At 46.6% G+C, this 23,941-nt stretch overlaps 1 protein-coding gene across 3 annotated transcripts in view; it reads right to left on the reverse strand.

Moving 5' to 3' along the window:
- ABCC4 (ATP binding cassette subfamily C member 4) overlaps window positions 1–21,097 on the reverse strand; it is a 239,495-nt gene extending 218,398 nt beyond the window's left edge. The window contains exon 1 of one of the 3 annotated variants that reach the window (XR_008994591.1): window positions 20,523–21,097. Coding sequence is in view for 2 of the 3 variants with exons in the window: in XM_036893689.2 (XP_036749584.2) it covers window positions 20,523–20,596 (74 nt within the window). In the remaining variant the exon portion in view is untranslated. The remainder of the gene's footprint in view (window positions 1–20,522) is intronic. The other 2 variants (XM_036893689.2, XM_057494606.1) reach the window with 2 other exon arrangements.
- Window positions 21,098–23,941: the final 2,844 nt, after the last annotated feature.

Raw genomic sequence — 23,941 nt, forward strand, 5'->3', positions numbered from 1 at the left:
ATAAAAACATTCTCTGAAAAGCCTCCCTACATGGTCTATTGAAGGGCTTACTTGGTAGGAAGTAAATCAAGAGGGAGACCTCCACAGTGAATTGCAGCACTTGCTAACAGCTTTCTTCACAGTCTTAGTAACTTCTCCCATCCAAAAAATGTTTCCTAAAACAACAAACACTCACAGAGGTGGAAAAAAAGCAAATGAAAACACCACACACAGGTCTCGTCAGAGACGGAATGCCACGCAGAGAGACTTTTTGGATGGCCTATCACCCTGTGCTGTCTGGCCTGGCCTGTGGGTTCCCATTGCCCCAAACCAAGGCCAGGGACCTCCGTGCCATTTGTTCTCACAGTGATGCAGCCCCCTCTGGTCAGCGCCTCTGCTCCCTGCCCCTCCATGGAGGTCACCTGAATCTCATCAGAAGGAAGGCGGGATGGAGGACAGACAGGCTACTCCACAAAAGCACATCCCACAAGGGTAAAGAACATTCAACGGGCAGCACCCCGCCCCCAGCTGTGTAATCCAGGAGCAGAAGGGCCACCCGCTCTTTCTCCCTCCAAAGAGGCCAGAGACAAATGGAGTCATCTCCCCACCCCGACCTCACAGAAGCAACCCTCGGCCCACTCACACCGTGACATGAGTGTAACACCTTTATTAATAAAAAAGGGTGCCACCCACAACTCACTTTTTTTTTAAAAAAAAACAAGAATCTCAACAGGACTGTAGGAAAACAGCAACTGTAACATTCACTAAGTCACATTAACTCTTAAGTGCCTGCCCCGAGTAACAGGCACTCTTCTACGTTCTAGACCGAACACGGTCTCTTAGGAGCTCACATTTGGGAGGGAAGCGGAGGACAGCCAAACCGAAGGCAGGTTCGGAACAGCAAAGACCAGACAGAAAGTTAACAGACACGGGTGCAGACGGGCGGCTACCCCGGTTGGGGCGATGAGGTAAGGCTCCCCGAGGTGGCCAGGTGTGGCCTGAGCCCCAGAGGACAAGAGCGGGGTTGGCGTGTTCCAAGCAGACAGAACAAGTGCAGAAGCCCTAAGGCCTAAAGCAGGCACAGGAAAATGCCTCTGATTCAGCGAGATCATAAAGAACGTCCTTGAGAAGGGCGTGAACGGGTGAACCAAGGAGAGGTGGCTGGGCTTCAGGTCCTGCAGGAAAGCAGCAGATCCTCCACCCACCCTACAGGGTTAACACCAATACGGTCAACCGATGGACTGGACCTGGATGAAGACTACACAGCTCTCATCGGCCAGGATGGTCACCATGGAGTGCCAGCTCACCCACCGAGTCCCCAACCCCAGCTCCTCAGACACAAGGTCCTTCCATCAGGGCCCAGGATCTGGCTGCTCCCCTGTCCATCCCAGCAGACTCCAAGGGTACAGGGGGCCACCCAGGCCCTCGGCCTACTCTTCTCCGAGCCCACCCCAAAAGCACTGGAATCCGCTTGTCTTCTATGACGCTGAAGGCCCATGTCACCTTGAGGGCCTTCCAGCCTCTGCCTCACCCAGGACACCCCCAGTCCCCGGACAGCTCACCATGGTCCCCTCGCCGTGACTTTCTGCTCCAGCTCTGTCTCTCTCTGCCTCACACCTGCAAAGCTAAGTGCTTATTTACAGCTGCCTTTGCTGGCTGGACTCACATCTCAGGAGACCCCTGTAGGTACTGTCCCTCCAGCCCCACGGACTGGACCACGAGTGGGACATGCTCCCAGTGACCACTGACATTCCCCAGCCCACAGGCCCAACCAACCCAGAAGACTCAAGTGGGAAAACCGAGTCATTACTCTTGGTATAAGTTTAGCAAAGATGGGTCACTGTGTCCACAGGTCGTGCCCGTGCTCCAGGGCAGGAGGGAGGGGCACATTTTACAGAATATGAACTTCAGCTCAGTTAGCACAATCACACTACCTATCATTCAACCTATGATAATCTTAGGAGTAAAACAGGGTGCTGTTAATAATTACAATGTGATAAGGGAAGTAAAACCAGGCCTGTCCTGGGCAAACCAGGTTTACAGCCACCTGGTAAAGGTGAAAGGAAAAAAAATTTTAAAGAGACTGACAACAAACAGCTCTATGACCTCAGGTGATCAAAAATTTTACTCTTAACCTGATTTCCTATCGAAATCTCTACGTGATCCAATTTAACTTTTTTGCTTTTGGTGGGGTAGGACTGGGAGGGAGGTTTCACACCCAAATGTTTCCTTCCAAAATAAAAAAGATGCAAATACAACACATAGTATCATGGCCTGTTAAAAGACACAGATATAAAGAACACAAACCCTTTTCTCTACAACCTAACCAAATGCTAAAATGCATCAGAAATCAGGGGATACTTCAGACATAAAGATTGGGCTTGCACGCTGCCAGAACTGGAAAGCCTAGAGAAAGAAGCCGCCATCTGCTGTGCGATGCATTTGGAGGTGCACTTCTTATGCGATTCAAGGACAGGAAAGAACTTCTGCACACAATAAAACACAGTGTAGCTTTTTACAAATATCACCTGTCCCACAAAGCCTTTCCTGGATCAAGCCTGCTCCTCACATACAAGCAAGTCTGAATGTAACTCTCCCTTCTTTACCTTCCAGGAACTTTGCGTGTGACTGTCAAACGTGTGAAGCTGGAAATCAGATGGCCCACTTCCCTCTGTTTACTAAGTTGTGGTGCTTTGGGCACATAATTTAACCTCTCTGCACCTCAGTTTCCTCAGTTGGAGGCAAAAAAAAGTGGCCACGTGTGGCAAGACATTTACAAATAAATGTTCATTGTGTTTATGGTACCATTCTACCTTGTATTATAGGAATTTGCACAATAACGCAGAAAACTGTTCGTGAAAGTTCTGAAGCAGTCAGAATGGATGTGCCCCAGATATCAGGGGACACAGCCTCCTCCTTCAGAGGAAGAGGGGAGCTGTGAGAGGAAGGTGGAAGGGGAGGGGAGAAAGGCCCTCCCCTGACTTAACCCCTATCTTCAAAAGTCCCCAAGCCTCACCGCACAAGCATTTTGTGGAAACCAGAAAATGGAGTTTTCTGAGTGGGGGGAGAGCAGACATAATTCAAGAGAACAAAGAAGACAGGAGGAGGAAGTAAGCACCGTGCTGGCGGGAAGTGTTGTCTGGGACCTCCGGCCAGGCTCACCATTGCCCCAGGAGCCACAGGTCCAGGGAGCAGCCTTGTGTCCTGCCCAACTGCCACCCTGGAAGGACACGCTGGCCCCACTCGTGTCTACATTCTCTAGCACACTGGGCACAGTCAGTCCTTTAACATACAGGCTGCTGGATCCATGATCAAGTTAACCTCCTCCTTGAAATTCTTGCCAGAAATTCATTCCAACTATGTGAGAGAGAGGAAACGGCCCAGTGCCTCTGAACCAGACCTTCCGTCTGGGTGACCCTGGGCTAGTTTACTTCGACCCGCCTGAGCCTCTGGTTTTTTGCTGTCACCAACTTCTCCACGTTAAACTTTCCAAGAGAATTGGGCTGAGATGAAAGGGAATCAGAGTGGCTAAGCCAGCCTCAGGTTCATCTGAAAGCCTGCCAGTCAGAGTTCAGTCTAACACAACCCTCGCCAACCTCACACACCACCTTTCCCACAGCCTAATACCTTCGCTAGTAGCTGCTCTTCACTCCCTTTGTTCGGCCCTCAATAAAAAGCACCAATTCCCAGAAATCAAAGGCGATTAATTCCCTTTTCTGTGTTTAAGTGGGCTGCTCTGTGGGATTGCTTCCTGCTGCACCTCATCCTTCCTGGAAGCATTTCTTAGAATATGTGCCTCGCCCTTACAGGAAAAGAATCCTTCCCTCCCAAAGAACTGTGGAGATGAGGCAGCCCTGTGGAATTTCCCCTCAAAGGACTTCAATCTACTATCTGAGGCACTTTTAGTACCAATGACCAAAATCCACTAGACAGGGAGGGGGAGAGAGGGATCCTAATTTGCTTACTCAAAGGGATTAGGTTTCTCTTTAAAATACTTGTTTTAAGGGAAAACTAGAACATTCTATTCTAAAGGGGGAGAGGAAAGAGAATTTGGGGTTTGCCAGAAAAAACAGGGCCATCTCTTGTTTTCAGCTATTAATACTGGATACAGTAAGGATTTGCATGGGGCTTTCCCAAAAGCAAAATAATTTGGTAAATTTGTACGTAGATGTACAAGAAAGTTCAGAGCATGAGTCTGTGTTATCTCACGGCCTGAAAGACGGGAACAGCTAATACTGGATAGCCTTACACCAAAGATACACCCTGGTGCTGGGGAACTAACAGCAGCACTAACAAGTGATCTAATTTCAGGAGAGGTCAGTGTATTTGGACCGCCCAGCCTGTCTGTCTGTCAAGGCCAGAAGTTCTCCTCCTAAGGGAAGCCCTCTGAAGGGCTTATGTGGATCAGCTCCACATCTGAAAAGTTTTAGGGATTTTACCTGAACTCAAATAAAAAAATATGAGGGGGCGAGTCTGTAATGAGCAGGCTAAGTAGAGGGTGAGATCGTGGGTTGGAATCCTTGGCAGGTTCAGTCAAATAAAGGATAAGACAATATCAAGCAGCTCTGATCAATGACAACCAGTGGCACTAGTGACACAATGACAGCCAGGTCCAACCAAGACCTCAGAGGGGCACGTGGGGGGCTTTAGTCTGCTTGATCCACTGAAACAAAGTACCACGGACACAGTGACTTCACAGCAATGAGTCCTCTCCCAGTTCTGCAACTAGAAGCCTGAGATCAAGGTCTCAGCACCATTAATAGAAAGGGAGATGTTGCCAGGAAAAGCTGGCTTGGGCAACTTCAGCCACAGTGCTCTGCTGTGACACTGCTTTCCAGAAGCCTTCTGGTGCATGTGACACCACCTTCTAATTCTCAAAACGCTTCCCCAGATAGTGACCCAGTTCTGAGTATAAATTACATTTCCCTTTGTTGCTTTCTTGTCTTAATAAATCTTACCTTCTGTGGTATAGTGACTACAAGCCACTGCTCCATTCATCAGAGATGAGTGTCACATACTGCCTCCTGCTGACTTGCCCTGCTTGGAGGTAAGGAATTGGGGGAGGTGGGGTATAAATAAGTGAACAGAACTTTGTTAGTTTATTATATGTAAAATATTATTTTTGGAACACACCATGAGTAGGTCTGATTTTCCCAACTTATTAAAGAGGAAAGCAAAGCCCAGAATGGTTAAGTATCTCACAGCTATAAAGAGCAAGAATATGGACTAGGACCCGTGTCTTCTGGGTCCAAACTGATGCTCTCTCCTGTGAAGAGGAATAAAGGAAACCTCATTTAAAATGGAATGGAGCGGCCAGCAGGGGGCGCGCTCATAGGCACCACTCCTTGGCCACGCTTGTGCAGACCCAGCGGAAGCCTGAATGTTACTACCGCCCCCAACAACCCAGCCAATGAGAGACTGTCAGAACTCAACCCATGAAAAGCCACTATACTCCCAACTCTCAGTTTCCACCACTGCGCGTTTTGTTTCTAATAGCCCCTCCCAACACCACTCTATAAAACAGCAATCTTGGGACTTACCTATGGTTTTGCCATAGCTGGCACGTCCTGAATTGCAATTTTCTATTCCCAAATGAACTCATTTTTGCTGGTAAAATAACTAACAGCCTTATTTTTAAGGTCAACACTCCATGATACCCTTCTTGCTCCTGTCTGGGGTAGAGGTGCCAGCGATTCCAAAACAGAGAAACTCAGATTAAGACTAAAGTAATAATTTACAATCACTGAATAAGCCTGTTAAGTGCAAGATGCTTAGCTAGGCACTGAGAGATAAAGATGTAAAAGACACTTGTGACTTTCCTCAAAGAGCTAACAATTTAGTTTTTAAGAAAAAAACTCACCAATGAATAAAGACTTAAATAGCACTTCATCAAAGCAATAGAAAAGACATAATCAAAGGGTGAATTTTGCAGTAATTCCCAGTCCCCATTTATTGAAGGCCTAGTATATAGATCAGGTACTACATGTACTATGCCAGGTAAAATCTGTCACAAATGCATTATCTGTTTTACAGGTAAATGAACTGTGTTACTCAATCAACACTCAGAATTGCATAAATTCCACATTTGGACTCTGTGACACTAAGACACTACAACAGTTTTAGGCTTTCCATGAACGGCCTTTCATTTCAAAAAATAGGACAGGCACCCTTCATCCACCTTGAGAAAGAGAAGAATGCACACTGCCAAGCTGTGAAGGATCACTTCCATAGTTGACCTGACAAGAAGTAGCCAATTGAGTTTATCACACAATGCCAGGCACATCCTGACCAACAACACACCAATAAAGGTCTGCAAATAAAAGCAACCTATTAGGTGGGCAATTTTATGCTCACAAGCTTTTAATAAACAAGTGTGAGATTTCCACCCAATTACCTTCACAAGCTCAGTCTGACTGAGTGACCACAGAGACGGACACCAAAGCTCAAGCTCTGCAATTTGTCAGACCTGACGCAGTCTGAGCTCCACGATGGTCTTACCTGGGTAGGATGAGGATAAAGGCAGCCTCATTCCACAAGGGGTTGCCACAAGGATCCAAGGGCCGAGTATCTCAAAGAACATAACAAGCCTCTCCCTCCCCAGTCACTTGCTGAGTCCCCATGGGGATAAATAAGCCCTCCGGTGCTAGCTGTTCTCATGATTTGAAAGGAACTTGAAAAGCAGAAGAGGATGAGGGCAACTCGGAACCTTGACCAGAAAAATGGATATAGGCACAGAAATGCGTTTGACCTTTAGGAAGCTGTTAATCCATGGTCCTTGGTCTTCAGTGTCTGTCAGGAACTCCTAGGGAAACTTAAACGACTGATGCCTGGATTCACACCCCCGGAGATGATGATTCAAACTGGCCTACAGGAAATCAGGCACTTGATTTTATGGCTGCCCCAGTATTGCAGTCATAGTGAGGGTTGAGAAATGGCTGTGTATTAACAAGAACTTAGGCAAAATAGGGCTTGCAAGCTTAACAGAAATAATACACAACAGCAATCATTTGAAGGAGGCCATTTGTGAGTATATTTAGGAGAGTCAGCCTGTGTTATGATGAAATCATGCCAAACCAACCTCAATTCCTTTCTTTACAGGATTTCAGAGTGACTGTCCAGTAGACACAATACCTCTCAACTCCCATAAGAAGACACAACCTCTCCTGACACCAGTAGCCAAGTTAATTTACTGCCCACAGTGCGTTACTAGGTGATCAAAGACAACCTGGGGGACGGCCCCAGACGTGTCCTTTCCAGCATTCGGACTACAAAAGTTTTCAAAGAACTTTCAACAGGCAACAATGAGATGCTGAACTTTGATCAACAAAATGAACTTAAAAAGGGATAAAACACAGTTTTTGTGGGATAAACCCACAGATTATGAGGCCAGTTAACCGTGTGTCCGATATGTCACAACTACAGGCATAGCTGATGAAGCTCAAATCCTAACTCCAGCACAGACTTCTTCCCTGAGCCCCTGACTGGTGACCAGTTGCCTACTTAACCACTCCACCTGAATGGGTAGCAGCATCTCTAACTTGACATGGTCAAGACCAAACTCTTGGTCTTCTCCGGCCCATTCCTCCTCCACAGCACTCATCCCTAAAACACTACTTTTACTTATTTGTCTTGTTTATAGTGCTTGTTCTCTCACTAGAATTTAAGTCCTGTGAAGGCAGAGACTGTTATCTATATTTATTGTCCCAACAGGAGTGGACAAACATTTTCTGTAAAGAGCTAGATTACAAACACTTTATTTAGACTTTGCAGGTCGTCAGGTCTCTGTGGCAAACATTCAACTCTGCTATTGTAGGCCAGACAAAACGTAAATGAATGAGCATGGCTGTGTTCCAATAAAACTATTTACAGAGAGAGACAGCAGGCTGATTTGACCTAGAGGACAGTTTGCCAACTCCTGCCCTAGAACTTAACTGGAATGCAGCAAGCACTCAAAAATATTTGTTAAACTGTCAAAATAGTTAAACCATTACTTCTGACCAGATCAAACCTGGAATATTAAGTCCAGTTCTAGATACTACATTGGAATAAAAACATTGGTAAACCAAAGAGCATTCAGTTCAAACAGATGGAAGAGGGTCTGAAACCCTGTCATTTAAAGGCACCATGGGAACTGGAGACAAGCCTCTGAGAGATATGAACGGGTCCATGAGAGCTGTCTTTGAATACCAGATGGCCATCATATGAAGAAGGCAGGGCAATTTACCTTGTGTTGACAAAAATAAATAAACAGGGAGATACAGATGGGTAGGAACTACCTAGAAAGAAAACTGTGGTTCAATACAACACACTTCTGGCGTTCTAATATGAGCCGTTAAGAGTAGTAAATGTTCTCATTGCACATGTCTGGAAAGTATTTCTGCATTAATTATGACCTAGAAGAAGTCTCCCATCCAACCCTACAATTTCATGACATTGTAAGGCAGCTAGCCTAGGGGAAAAGAGCTGATGGGGACCAGCTCCACGAAGAGGCCAGCACAGAAATGGCTATGGAGCCAGGAACCAAAATAGACCATAGATGTCTGCACTGTTCATAAAGTACAGGCCTGCCAAGAAGGGAGTCATGGGGATGAAACAGGAGTGTGACCCTCAATACCCTGAACACCACCAGCTAGCAGGCAGGGCATGGGCACAACACTTATCACTGGTATCCGGACACCCCACCCCTTTTCTAGGACTGTCCTGTACTTGTACCTCCCTGGGGTGACTCCCCACCTTCTCCACCCACCCCATCCTTGTAACCCCACATTAGCACACAGCTGATTTATACCTCAACTTTTCCTCCTCTCACTGGGTCTTCCAGTTACTGGGGCATCAAATCAGTACCACAGCACACACCCCACCATGTTGTGATTAACAGTTGCAGCAAACTGCTGGTCACATGAACCACATTTTCTAGACCCTGATAAGGTCAGAGGTGACCACGTGACTGAGCCCCAGCCAAGGGGATGTGTGGACAACATAAGCGATATGTGTCACTTCCAAGCCAGGAACACAAAAACCAGCCACATACAACCTCTTTCCAGCTGAATGAGGACTGATGGGTATAAAAAGTCCGGCTACTAAGTGTGTGGTGTAGTTCCCCACCCCAGCCGACCCAAAATGGACTACACAAGAATAAAAAAAAATTTTTTTTTTTTTTTACTAAGCCACTTGGGGCTTGTATTTTGTCAGCAGCTACCACTATTTACAGAATACACGGACTGCCTCCCCCACTGTGTGGGCTCTCTAACAACAGGAATGTCATTTTATTTTTATGGGTTTGAACCTGACTGCAAAGAAGGTACTCAAATGCTGGCTGAATGAATAACCTAGACCACCAGGGGGCAGAATCTGCACCCTTGGCCTCTGTCAGGATGCCAGGCAGGCCGCCCCCAGATCTGACATTGTGACATGCAGATTATCTTGGTAAAAACCACCACTGAGGCCCCAAAGACTGAGGAAGATACTTTGACCTTGCCCACCTCTCCAGACTGCTTAGAGAGAACTCCGACGGCGGAGCTGCTCCAGGAGAGCTGTCAGCATAGCTACATTATAATGAAAACTAGGCGCGCTCCACAAGGAAGGATGTGGCTAAATCTGTCAAAATTTCTCTCTGTGCTCCAGTGTTTCTATGTGGCCCAACAAGTAGTTTGTTTACCTAACATTTACTCTTTTCATATTCCTGTGAATTGCTTCCCTCTTCCTATGAAGTCTCAGACCCCTTCCCCCTTCTCCTTGGTTCAGGATGACACATCTTCCTCATTCTCCCTCTTTGGAACCCATGTCCATGGCTTCCCTGTATGTACATGATTTAACTTTGGTTTTTTTTCTCCTGTTAACCTGTCTCATGTCCATTTGACTTTTCAGACCAGCTAGAGGAACCTCAAGGGAGAGAGGAAAATTCTTCCTCCCCAACATCTCTTCATATGCTCTCAAGTAGAGATGGACTTTAAGGGCTGCCACAGATTTCAAAAAAGTGGTTCCCGGGCCTTAGCATGTGCATCACTGAGAAACGTGTTAAATTCATATTTCAGGATGCCATGGCCCCCAACCCAAACCCCAAGATATGATTCTTTGGGTAAAGAAAAAGACTCTGAAATTTACATATTTTTATCTGGGAAATAAACCATTGCAATTTACAAGTGAAAATGTTAGCTTACAAATGCTGAGTAACAATGGGAAGGTGGCACATCTATCTTTTAATATTTATTTTCTGCTCACTATCTGCCAGACAGCATTGTGTTTCACCAGAGTTTAGGTTATTCAGTGCTCCCGCAACCCTGCGGGATGGGTACAGTTTCACAGATGAGGAAACTTGCCCATAGTCAAGTAAGTTGCAGAGCTGTAACTCCAAGGGGAAAGCGACTTCCCAGCCCGGGGTAAATAAACCTGTAAAGCCGAAATCAGTCAAGGGGGGAAATCCTTTATTTGGAAGCTTGGCTCTCACTGGCCCGTTTCTCTCCCATTTCGGCTGGGGAGGCCAAACCTCTCCTGTCCCAGCACACACTCGCCTCTCCACCAGCCCCTTGGAAGCACCTGTTGATATGGAGATGGACAAAGGCCAGGCAAGAGATTCTGGAAATATTGCAATTTTACCCACAGCGCACCCCTCCAGAAATCTCACCTCACAATCTAGTCACTCCCCATCTTCTGCAATGGTCCCTTTGTGAGAAAGCTGGAGCAGTGTAATCAGCAGAAATAATGTACAATAACAATAGCAATAAAATTGTGATAATCCTCAAGCCAGAGGATCCAGTTAGGCTCAAAAACCTATTCATATTAAGTCCATAGCTCACCTGTTCCACAGGAGGCTAGCAGCTGAACCAGTAAGGAGCTCTGTGCACCCTCAGCAAGCAGCAGCTGCAGCCAGGGGGCAGGTCCAAGCCACAGGGACTGTAGATGAATGCCAGCACAGGCACCGCTTGTCCATCAGGGAGGATGCATGCCAAGAGAATGGTCCTATGATAGGACAATGGCAGGAACAGGGTAGGTGTAGAGCTACTGGAAACACAGGCATTGGCCACAATAAGACAAATTTTCCCCGCAAAGTGCTTTTACCTTCCAGCTGTTTGGCTATACTATTGTGACCTCTGAGGGCTGCTCTGCTGTTACTCCAGGAACACACAGGAGGCCGGCTTCCAGGCCTTCCTCTCCAAAATGCCAGAAGGGCCAGCCATCACTGGTCCAGGTGTCCAAATGTCCAGGGTCATGTAGTCTCCAGGTCGCTGTGGGACTCAGTCACATACTACAGACCACATTGTCCTCTGCCTGGACCAAGCTGTCTACTCCATCATTCCCTGGGGATGCCAAGGCAAATGGCCAAGAAGTTGCTGCTAGAGGCCCTGGTCACACAGACATCTAGTTTGTCCATTCTGCAATGGTGGAGGTAACTGCACACATTTATCCCAGCCCCACCTGAGGCCCCTGCATGCCAAGGGGCACAAGGGCTCCAGAATTTGTGCCAAGTGCAGGATAAACACTCTCCAGAGCCTACAAGACCCAAAACCTCTTGCAAAAAATGCCACGGTTATCTGTAAGAGAATCAGAGGTGAGCAGAACATCATACACAACATCAGGCTTGCCTATCTCAAGGGGATTCAGGCTTATTCCCCTCTGACAGTCCCATCCCTGTATAGGAGTAGGGGTCCCACGATACTACTCAGGGTCACAGTAAACCAAGGAGCATCCAGCTCCTGTGTCCACCAAAGCCAGAACACATTAGACACACATTCACTGAGGACTGATCATGCACTCAACATGGGGCCTCTGTCACAAGAGGCCCCAGCCAGCCCCCCAAGACAGGTGCCTTGACGCTCTCCTCGGGTCAAACCGTAACGCCCAACATTCCTTCGGCAACGGTCCAGGGGGGTTCACATTTCCCCCCAAAGGAAGTCCTGCAGGTACACAGGCTGGACATGGGGCTTTGCCTCCAGTTTCTGTGTCCTGGACCTCAGCAGCCAAAACCACTGCTGTGGCTTTAATTGGTGTCACAGTTCTAACAAGATCCTATTGGGCTTCCCATTAAGTTTTTCTTTCACTGCCTCCACCTTTATCAAATCAACCCACATCTAGGTCCTCAGGACCTTCATAGGGCCCTTTGCACCTCTCCTCTCGGTCACAGACCATACTTCCTTCTGTGCTCTTGATGTTTCAACCTCCCCCAGATCTGCCAAAGTACGAGTAGCCTCTCTTATGGGTTGTCCTACGTGGGGAACAAGAATAGTCACTAGGGACCCAAAGAGGGATGGGGGAGCTGTACAGAGCACCAGATTTATCATTCCCATGGTGAAACTCCTCATCGGGTTCCTGGGGGTCCATGTTACAGATGCTATTTTTCATGCCCAACTCCCCTAACACCCACTGTGGTTCTGCATGTTTTCCAGCTAGTGGGGAAGTATGGTAAATCTCCCTGCTTAGGCCAAACTGCCCTGAGCACTGCTGTCAGCCAATCCAGAAGCACATGATTCCCTGGGGTGTGACAGGAATTTTGCAACCACTGTCAGAGGGAGGGATGAGTCTCAGGGAAGCCAGTTTACCCATTTCGGAACCTGACAGAACACTACTTTCTACCCTGATATCCCAAAGAAACAAAAGCCATGTAGGCTCAAATCCACCAGCTCACGCTGGGCATAGGGGCAGAGCATGGGATGCTCCACAACCTGAGGACGGGGTGTTCCTTCCCCTGGGAAACCTGCAGTTGTTGTGTTTTTATTTTCTTAATTATAACTGAGCGGGCCCTTAATACAGGAGGGACTGATGCCTCGGGCAGTGGCCTTGGCAACAGGTCAGCCCTCAGCTCCACTCTGTCACTCTCCCCTGACGTCTCCTCTACCATCTCTGGGGCTGAAGGCACCGCTCCTTCCCAGCCTCCCCGACGGCCTCCTGCAACATGGATTCTCCTGCAGCCTCTTGCCTCACCACCAGCTTGTCTTTCAGCAACATGACCTCAGTTCTCGATAGCCGTCTCTCTTTCTTAAGGGCATCCCATAACTCATCACCTAGCTCATCCAAGCGATGCCAAAGTGCGTCTCTCTCCTCAGTAACCTCTTCCAATATCTCAAGAAACAACCACCCCACAATTCTGGCCACCACACGGCCACTCAGGGCCCCTGAACAGCCCCCTATCTCACGGAGGGCTGATTCCACAGCTTCTGGTGTCTCCACCCTTCCCCAGTTCTGGAGAGGGGCCCACTTATCTAGGAGGCACTTTACCCTAGACCAACTCCCCACTAGGGACTCCCCAAGTGGAAGCCCCATGGACGGGGGGTTCCTGGGTAATGTTGCACCATCCACAGGGGACTCCACCCACACCAGCCACCAGGAGGTTCCCACTATCCACAGGGGGGTTTCCAAGGATCTCCCCACCATCTCTGGGGCAGCCTGCCCACGTATTACATCCATGATGATAGATTTCAGGTTCAGACATCCTGCCAACTACCCCAAGTGTAACTATGGGGGGAAAGCAAGTTCCCAGCCCAGGGCAATAAACCTATGAAGCCGAAATCAGTCACAGGGAGTTCGGGGAGGGGAGCCTTTATTTAGAGGCCTGGCTCTTTTCACCTCTCTGGTTGCCACACTTGCTGGCCTGTTTCTTCCCACTGCAGCTGGGGAGGCCAAACCTTTCCTGGGTCAGCGCATGCTCACCTCTCCACCTGCCCCTTGTAAACATGGAGACGGACTAAGGAGAGGACAGCCTCTCTCCACCACTTGTAAACACCTATTGATGTGGAGCTAGACTAAGGCCAGGCGAGAGATCCTGGAAATATTACAATTTTACCCAGAAGAGCTCAGATTTATACCCAGGCTACCTAGCTTCAGATGTGGCCACTCACTCCACTGCACCTGACCTGGATTATGGCTCATGTGTTTCGGCAGTGGTGCTGGGAAAGTGACTTCAGCATTTGCCTGCTTGCCAGCATTCACTCCCACGACCCTGGTCATCCACTAGCTCACTCAGAAGCAGCTGCCTCTCACCAATCAGGACCCAATCCTGGTTCCCAAGGCCCTACAAGATCTGCTTCACCTCATCAGGCAAGTCCAGCTGTGTGAGAAATACTGGAAGAGGAATTTCAAAAGCAGGCTCTGAAGGATCCTGAATAACGCTAAGTAATTGCTCTTGAGAGCAGCGAGGAGGCAGAGGTTTTTAAGCAGCAGGATGGCACAGACTTGTTTTAAGAGAAAGACTGGGAGCTGGAAGACCCACTAGGAGGAAGAGAAGCTGAGAGTATGAGCAGGGATAGGAAGGACAGAAGCTCCAGGAGGGCGGGCATCTTTGTGTGTTTCCTTCCCTATGGATCCCACACACTGGCATTCGGGAAACATTTGCTGACTGAATGAATGAATGCCTCCTCCAAGGAAACATCTAAAGTTGAATCAATAAGATTTGATGTCAGCAGATGAGGGTGAGGAAGTCAAAGAGAACTGATAGGTTCGTACCTTAAGATCTGGATGGACAACGATGCCAACAATCCCCACAGCAATTCAGGAGATGGCATAATGAAGAGAAGGTAGGAAAACATGCTTCAGATACATGTATAGGTAAAGAGCATATTCATTCAGTAACATGACTTTTAAATGTCTGCTGCATGGAGTCGGCATATTCATTTATTTGGCCGACTAACACTGACCTGTTGGAGCTAGAGCCAGGCAGCCAGGACCCAGAGCACTGCTGGTTCAGGGTGTGCTGAGAAAGAGGGCGGAACCCCAGCTGGGGCACTGCAGCCTCCCAGCTGTGTGGCTCCTGACAATTTGCCCAACGTCTCTGGACCTGGATCTCCTTGTTTGTGAAATGAGTATTCACAGGATTCCTGCCTCATAGGATTGTTTGAGGGCTAAATGAAACATGAAGTGTGAAACAGTGAGCAAAATTCTGAGCCCACAGGAAGCATTCAATAGTGATTATCAGTATTGTTATCTAAATGGATCCATCTTTGAGGATTAACTCCCTGCCTAAGTGCCCTGATGTAACAATGCAGATCCCCGTGTCCCACCCAGACCTACCAGAACCAGAATACCTGGGGGACAGGAAGGGCTCTGCACTTGCTTTCTTAACAGCGCATCAGAAAATACTGCTGAAATAGGTAAACAAGAGTTTTAACATTAAATATTAATTACCACCTGCTGACTTCCACTTTCTGTTATCTCTGTGTATGTACATAAGATAGACAAAGAGATCATAAAAGGACTTATCTCTAAATGGATCTAAACTTTACCTTCCTGTCTTCAGGCATCCCCTGGCCATAACAACCCAAGGCCTTAATTCTGGAATGCATGGGCTGCATTGCTTATCATCTCCTGACTCCCAACTTTAAAGCTCAGAGATTCATTTGCATGCAGCCACGAAGAATTTGTAGGGCTGATTACAAGACCAGAGCACACCCATTTCAAAGCCTAGACCTTCCCACTGCACTACTGGCATCCACCTTTATGCCGTTCATCAACACAAAACAAAGAAATACCTGCAGGGGCTCAGATCTCACATGTTAAGAGACAGGCAAAAGACCTTAGAGTTACAGCCAACACTTAGGATGAAGGCTCACGTGGTACACAGCACTCCTGCACTCCTCGCCCCACAGAGCAGGCGTAATCTGGGAGATACACAAGGAGGGCGGGGAGTCCGCTGGAGAACTCTGGCAATTTACCCACTTGCACACCTGAATGGACACTAGTTAACACCTTTCAGGCTGACCAGATGAAGGGCTGTAGGCATAAAGACCAAAAAAACAAAGCAAAAAGCAATAATAAACTATAGGAGATAAACACATAAAATCCATTAGGCTATTCTGCAGAAGGCGGAGGCTTAGTAGTCAATTTTAATACACCTTTGGGATGTTCCACAGCTTGTCTGGGGCTGTAGTATTGGAGAAAATTACCAAAAGTCATCAAACTCTATACTTAAGAAAGGGAACAGGCTGAGGCCAGAGAAAGCCCTGGGAAGCTATCCTAGCTGTCATCTACAACATTTGGATTTCTGACTGTTAATGAAGAACAAGGAGATTAATATATGAGGTTTTCCGAAAATAGTACAAAAATCCTAGTTCAAAACTAAACACTTCTATGCATTCATGATCAATATTTGCTGAGGCAACCAACCCCTCTAAACCATGACAGCACTGGCCATTTGCATTTCCCCCTCCTGTCATCAGCTGAAGTCTCCAGAGTCTGTCTTGACACCAGTGGCAGTCTCCAAGACAGCATTTGTTTTGCAAGGTGACAGTTAAGCGCCCGAGCCAGTGTCAGGGCAGAGAGGATTTAAACACTCTCTGGAGAGCCAAATGCATCTGGCCCAGACCCTTCTCAAGCCCCATCTCTGGGGATAAGTCCTACATTCCTCCCTCCAACCTGTTGACCTCCCAGATGAGAGTGAACAGAGAAATGCAGAGCACATGGCAGGCATACAGAGCTGGGACATTGCCAGGGAGAAGCTCAGGGGCCTGGACAATCTGGTGCCCAGCTGAGCTTGAGTCACAAGCTACAACACTTTATTTCCAATAATAGGGAAGAAGAATGATTCAATAAACCATGATAGTTAAATGGGTTGTTTGGGAAAAAAATTGGGACATGTATTATATCCAATACTAAAGGAAATTCTAGCTGCCTTTATTGTTAGAAATGAAACAGGAAAGGAGCTAAAATAAAATGCTCATGGAGCTTTAGATGATGAGGTATATTACAAAAACAACAGGAAAAACCAAAAAAGCAAAGTTCAATATAATTAATGATATATATTTTACATCTCTGAACTACATTAACAGACAAATGAAAATCTGGGAAAATACCAAGGCACTAATACAAGTTATTTTAAAAAGTGTAAATGCTTCCTGGGAAAGAAATGTATTCATAGACAATTCAAGAACTACAAATAAATGGTCAACAGACAAAGTTCCATCTCTATAAATTAAATAAGCTCAAATTAAAACTAACAGTATTTCTTTTTTTTACTGTATCAGCTACGGTGCTCAGAGCTTTTTTATATATATATAATTTTTTATTAAGGTATTGATATACACTCATATGAAGGTTTCACATGAAAAACAATGTGGTTACTACATTCACCCATATTATCAAGTCCCCCTCATACCCCATTGCAGTCACTGCCCATGGGTGTAGTAACATGCCACAGAGTCACTACTTGTCTTCTCTGTGCTACACTGTCTTCCCCATGATCCCCCCCACACCATATGTACTAACCATAGTACCCCTCAATCCCCTTCTCCCTCCCTCCCCACCCGGCCTCCCTGAACCCTCCCCCCTTTGGTAACCACTAGTCCCTTCTTGGAGTCTGTGAGTCTGCTGCTGTTTTGTTCCTTCAGTTTTGCTTCATTGTCACACTCCACAAATGAGGGAAATCATTTGGTACTTGTCTTTCTCCGCCTGGCTTATTTCACTGAACATAATACCCTCTAGCTCCATCCATGTTGTTGCAAATGGTAGGATTTGTTTCTTTCTTATGGCTGAATAGTATTTCATTGTGTGTATGTAGCACATCTTCTTTATCCATTCATCTACTGATGGACACTTAGGTTGCTTCCATATCTTGGCTATTGTAAATAGTGCTGTGGTAAACATAGGGGTGCATATGTCTTTTTGAATTTGAGAACTTGTTTTCTTTGGGTAAATTCCTAGGAGTGGAATTCCCGGGTCAAAGGGTATTTCTATTTTTATTTTTTTGAGGAACTTCCATATTGTTTTCCACAATGGTTGAACTAGCTTACATTCCCACCAGCAAAAACTGACAGTATTTTTAACCTTTCAACTTAAAAAAAAAAAATTTTTTTTAATTCAGGTACTCAAAGCTGACAATAAATACAGAAACCACGACAAAGAGGACAAATTGGCCCAATCCTGTTGGAAAACAATTTGGCCTTTCCCCAGTTATCCTACTTCCAGCAATACCAAAAAGAGAACGGTGCATGCAAATACATGGGCATGGACATGCACTACATCATAATCAGAAAAAAAATGTGTTCGACAAAAGCACAAGGCTGAATAAACTGCAGCCATTAAATATCACATTTTGAAGATTATTTAATGCCATAAAGAAGTGTTAACCACAGAATATTAAGAAGGAATCAGGATTCAAAACTGTTTAGTTATATACAAAAGACTTGCATGTGCACGCACAGGTGTGCATAAAGCATTTTAAGGGGAAGACTAAGAAACCAAAAAATCCACAGATATAGTTGGCTAATAGAAATAAATTACCTTAATTCCTTCTTTTTCCATAGTTTTAAATTTCTTACAGAAATAGAAAAATACACATTCTTTTCAAATATCTGCCACAATTACCAATAGCCATAAGCATCCCATACAGCTATTAGACCCCAGAGTCTAATCTGTGCTGTGAAAACACCAAAACTCCACTAAAGTCATTTGTATAAAAGTCAGTACCCTAGTTATTGGCATCATTTGGGTAGGCAGCTACCAGTTTAGAAAGCAGATGAAATGTAAGAAGAAAACCAAATACCCAAAGAGGAAAACTCAGTTTTTCCCTATGAGGTGGGACTGATTTCCAGCTGGGCGCATTTCAGCTCTCCTGACCACAGCAGGAGGGACACACAAGCAAACCCCTAAAGTGCCTCAGAATAAAACTCCTGGAACCACAGAGGTTCTAGATACTGGCATATTGGGATAACAATGCCAAGGCAGAATAGCCCTTCTCAACCTCCCATCAGAATCACCTGGCTGCAGATTTAAACTTCACCCACCCACCCCCACCCTCCAGTTTCTAATTTTACAAAACTGGTCTGGAATGGGTGCCAGAAAAATATGCATTTCTAACAAGCTCCCAGGCGATGCGGATGCCATGGTGTGAGTGCCATACTTTGAGAACAGCTGCCCTAAAGTGGTCATAGCTGTTTGACATGCACCATCTCCAACAGCAAGAATTTTCAGAAACGCCAGCCTACCAGAAAGATGTGTTTGGAATAGCCCTTTCCGTGCATTAACAAGTGTTCTAACAGGAACAGCTCAGCACAGCGGCTATGGACCCAGGCTCAGGAGCCAGACAGCTGGGCTTGGGATCCTCAGCTCCACCACTTACTAGCTGTGTGATCGCAAACGACTTAACTTCTCTCTGCCTCAGTGCCTACAGGTCTAAAACAAAGAGCTCTTGCCCATCTAGCAGGAAAGCCAGAAATGGGCGACTACAGAAGTCACCAATGAGAAATCCTCACCTTCCATGCCCATGCAAACGTTTTGAAAATCCACAAACATAAAGTGCTTGGAGGGTTTCCTGCCCTGCCTTAAATTAAGGAGATGTTTGCCTACTTCATTATTATTTACAGTAACCACACCCACATTCTGTCTCCTATGTCCCTATTTCCTAAAGAGATAGGCCACCACATGGCCAAGAGATGTTCCTACACATAACTAGTAAACCACAATCAAAACAACTGCAGGAGTGCCCATCCCCTTGGGGTCCCCTCGGCTTTCCCACAAAAAAGGAAACAACAGAATAAGGGGAAGATGAAAGGGTTGGGGCTGAGAAACAAAAGACCTAATAACCAAGTGTGGTTAAAACCCAAAGGCTCAGGCCCACGTCATTGGTCCCACATTAGATGGAAAAGCTCTTTAGTTAGGAACTTCACCTCTGAGCCCTTTTTCTCCTACGTGTTTCCTTCCAGCTCAGGAACCACAGGGCTCCAGGGCAGGACCACTTGCATCAAGATCACAGATCACTTCTCTAATGGCCAGTGAGCCTGCTAAGACCAGGCAAGCTTCAGGGCCCCCATTCCCAGAGTGATCCTCCAAGATCGAAATGTAAATATAGGCTAAAAGGAAAGGGCTGGTCAAAGACACTCCGGTCGTGGCTATGCGTGTCCTGCCCAAAGCAAAACGTGTTCGAGAACAGTGTCCCATTCATTAAATAAAGTGTGTCTTTTACCGCCGTGAAATTAACCACAGCTAGGAACCAGGGGGAGTCCCACGGGGAAAGGGAGGGAGAGAGACAAGGTTACGGACACGGACACAGCGAGCCCGGCAGAGCTGGAACGCAGCTGCCACGTAAAATTGATGGCAGAAGAGGTGTGGTCACTATAGGGAGATGGCAACGGTCCAGGGCACTCATTAGGCTCTGGTTCACATAAAGGAAGCTGTTCCTAAGCCGCTTGCTTACAAAGAGAAGGGTGTCGCTGTCCTTCAGGAGAACTGCGGACCCTGGGGCGGTCCGGAGAAGCCGGCATGGGTTTGGTGGGCAGGGGAGACAGTCGGTTCTCCGGACGGGCCGCAGTAATTCTCCCTTGGCAGCCCGGTTCTCCGGTCCCCACCGCTCCTCCTCCTCCCGGGCGCAGGAGGCGCGCGGGACCGCCATGCAGGGAGACCCTGAGCCCCCGCCACCGGGTCCCGGGTCCGCCTGCCCAGCCCTGCTCCCCGCGAGGGCGGTGTGGGGTGGGTGCCCGCGGCGGCAAGAAGTCCGGGCGGTCCCGGCGCCCGCGCTGGGCTCCCCTGGCGCCGACCCTCGGGCCTCCCCCCAAAAAACACGCCGGCAGCTCCGGGGCGGGCCCGGCGGCGGCGGGGTGTCCCCGGTGGGCGGGGGCGCTCACCAGAAGAACACTCTGGAGCAGAGGTTCGCGTGCTGCAGCGGGTTGGGCTTCACCTCGGCGTACACCGGCAGCATCCTGCCGGCCGGGGCGGCGCTGCTCCCCGGGGCGCGGGCGGGGATGCTGGAGCTCCGGCGGCCGCGCCGGTCCGCTAGACTGGAGCCCAGGAACCGCCCGCTTCCGGGAGGGGAGCGCCGGCGGCCCGCCCTGCGCCCGCCTCCCGGGCCGCGCCACTGCCGCTGGCGCCTGCAGCCCCGGCCGAGGACAAGAGGCGAGACCCGCGCGGCGCGTGCGAGGCGGCGGGGGCGCCCGCGCAAGTGCGAGGCGAGGCCAGGGGCGTCGTTGGATGCGGGCGTGTAGGCTGCACACTCAGCACAGCGGGCGCGGCGCGTAGGCGCCCACCTAGTCTGAACTCGGCGCAAGCTCGTGCTCGGAGCCCCGGCACCGACCGGGAGGTGGAAAGGGGAGGTGCCGGCTCTGCCCGGCCCTGCGCTCAGAAACACCCCCTCGGCTGCGGCTTTCGGAAAAAGCTGCCAGACGGCTTCATGGGCCCGCCCTCCGGGCGGGCTGCCACATACATCGGGACCAGACAAGGGTGCGTGGGAGGTTCTCCAACCTGCGGGCCGAACATCTGACCTGGACGACAGCAGGATTTAGCACAGATGATCTCTGTGTAGTTGCAAGACCTAAAGGAAGGTAACAAGATGAGAAGAACTCCAGTGATTTTGGAAAGTGAATGCTTGTTGTCACTGAAGCCATGCTTTTGGCGTCCTGGGGGTTGCGTTGTAGGGGAGACCTCTGTGAGCTTTCTGCTGCCCTCTTACGTTGGGAAAGGGGAATACGGCAAGAGAGACTGCCTTAGGATTTCTTTCATCATGCCGCAGTGGCAAACAGAACGTGTGTTACAGAACATCGGTTGTGCGCATTGCTTGGGGACCTTACCTCACTTTTAACTCTACCAAGGCCGGAGTCAAGAAGATATTATTATCCCTATCTTACAGATGAGAAAGATGAGGCTCAAGAGCAGAACTTGCCCAAGGTCTTAGAATCAGTAACTGATGAGACCCAGTTTGGACTCAAGTCCGAGTCCAGCATCGTCCGTCTCACTGGTGGATGGTATGGAAAGTGCCTAGAATATGTTGGTTGAATGAATGATTGTAGGACTTAATATACAAAATCTTGGACTCCCACCCAGAAGTATTCTGTTATTTGTGTGACCGTCTTATCAGCCCAGCAGCTTCTCTTCCCTTCAGCCCTAAATGAAGAAAGACAAAAGATTACATGTCCCGTGGTGCTTATAACAAGATTATTCTTTGATAATTTCCCATGTACCTTGGCTAAGATGGCTATCTTGCCATTTGCCACAACATGGGTGGACCTGGAGGGGGTTATGCTAAGTTAAATAAGTCAGATGAAGACAAATACCGATTATTTCACTTACAATGGACTCTTAAAAAAGCAAGCAAGCAAAACAAAACAGAAACAGATTCACAGGCACAGAGAACAATCTTGTGGTTGCCAGAAGGAATTAGAAGATATGAACTGTCACTTATAAAATAAATAAGACATAGGAATGAAAAGTATAGCAAGAGGACTATAGTTAATAATACTTAACAACTTTGAGATGGTAGCTAGGTTTATCAAGGTGATCACTATAATGTATAAAAAATGTCAAATCACTATGTTATACACCTGAAACTAATATAATATTGTATGTCAACTACATTTCAATAAAAAAATGACTTTCAGTTTCAGTTATGCAAGATGAATAAGTAAGTACTGGCTAACTGGTGTACAGCAATGTGACTATAGTTAGCAATATTGTATTGTGTACTTGAATTTGCTGAAAGAGTAAATCTTGGGTGTTCTCAACATAAAAAAGGGAAAATGATCAAGCTGTGAGGTGATGGAAATGTTGATTGGCTTGGTTGTGAATATTTCACAATATATATGTATATCAAGTCATCAGGTTGTACACCTTAAATATATACAATTTTTGATTGTCAAATATACCTCAGTAAGACTGGAGAAAAGGCTTAAAGAAAGCCTTGCTGTATTCACACCTTTTTTATAAGTCAAACATATAAGAATGGCAAATGTTGATAAATTTCAATTAATGGGTAATAGGGGTTTACTATACTACTTTCTTAATATTTCACATTTTTTAAGAATTTATTTGAAAAATGAAGACAATTCTATCTGAATATTGTGAAAAAAAATTTGATTATTCAATTGCCTACCTTTCTGTATTTGCTTTCTCAGATAATGCGATCTAGAAACTTAAATAATAGCCCTCACCTGATTTACAGTTCTTTTTGAAACTCCCTAAATTTTCCTGCCCTGTAAATGCTCAGCTACCAATTCTACTTCAAAGATGAAGAAGTTGCTTGTTAGTTATAAGTCTAGTGACTTCTCTTCTAGATAGCCTCAGACCACTCCTTACAAGTCTCTAGGTCATAATTAGCAGTCCCCAAACTACCAAAAAACACTCAGTCCCCTCAGCTTCTACTGAGTTTTTTTTAACTAAGATCTTATAAGATCCTTTGAAACTTCTTAGCGTCCTTTTCTGTACATTAACAAATACAGCATTTAGATGATTTACTGAGAAACATTGTAGAATTATAGAGAGAAGACTGGATTTAGATCCAGGAGACCAGAGTCTTAGACTTTTTGCCAATTACCTAAGCTTTCTGACTCATTTTTCTCAAATCTAAAATGGTAATCAGAATTCCCACTCTTCCCACTTCCTAAGGGTTATTGTGAGCCTCACAACTTGGCAGTGCACTTTGTAAAACCTACAGCGACATATAAATAAAACAGGTTTCTTTTTCAATAAATGTTTACCTAATGCCTTCTAACTAAATGAACACTAGACCCAGGCACAGATCTATCTGCATTTGTTTACTGATCTTAAATAGTTCAATGTTGTAACTAAAAAGGCAGTAACAAATGTTGGAGAGGATGTGGAGAAACTGAAACCCTCATACATTACTGGTGGGAATATAAAATGTTACAGCCACAAAGTTACCATATGACCCAGCAATTCCACTCTTGGGTACTTATCCAGGATAATGAAAACATATGTCCACACAAAAACTTTAACATAAATGTCATAGAAGATCTATTCATAAAATCCAAAAAGATGGGACCATGTGTTCATTACTGATAAACAAAGTGTAACATTACATACAATGGAACATTATTTGGCACATTATAGAAAGGAATGAAATACTGCTGTGTGCTGTAACCTGGATGAGCATTGCAAATATGCTGAGCTGAGTGAATGAAGCCAATTGTAGACTAGTGAGAATGAAGAGAAGACTTCTAAAGAGAGATTCAATCTTGTACTTGATGATTCATTCCCAAGTAAAATTTGGGGATACAGGATGCAAATTTGTACATTTGGAAATTATAAATTACTA

This window comes from Manis pentadactyla, chromosome 17 (genome assembly GCF_030020395.1).
Source record: "Manis pentadactyla isolate mManPen7 chromosome 17, mManPen7.hap1, whole genome shotgun sequence".
Classification (NCBI taxonomy): Eukaryota; Metazoa; Chordata; class Mammalia; order Pholidota; family Manidae; genus Manis; species Manis pentadactyla.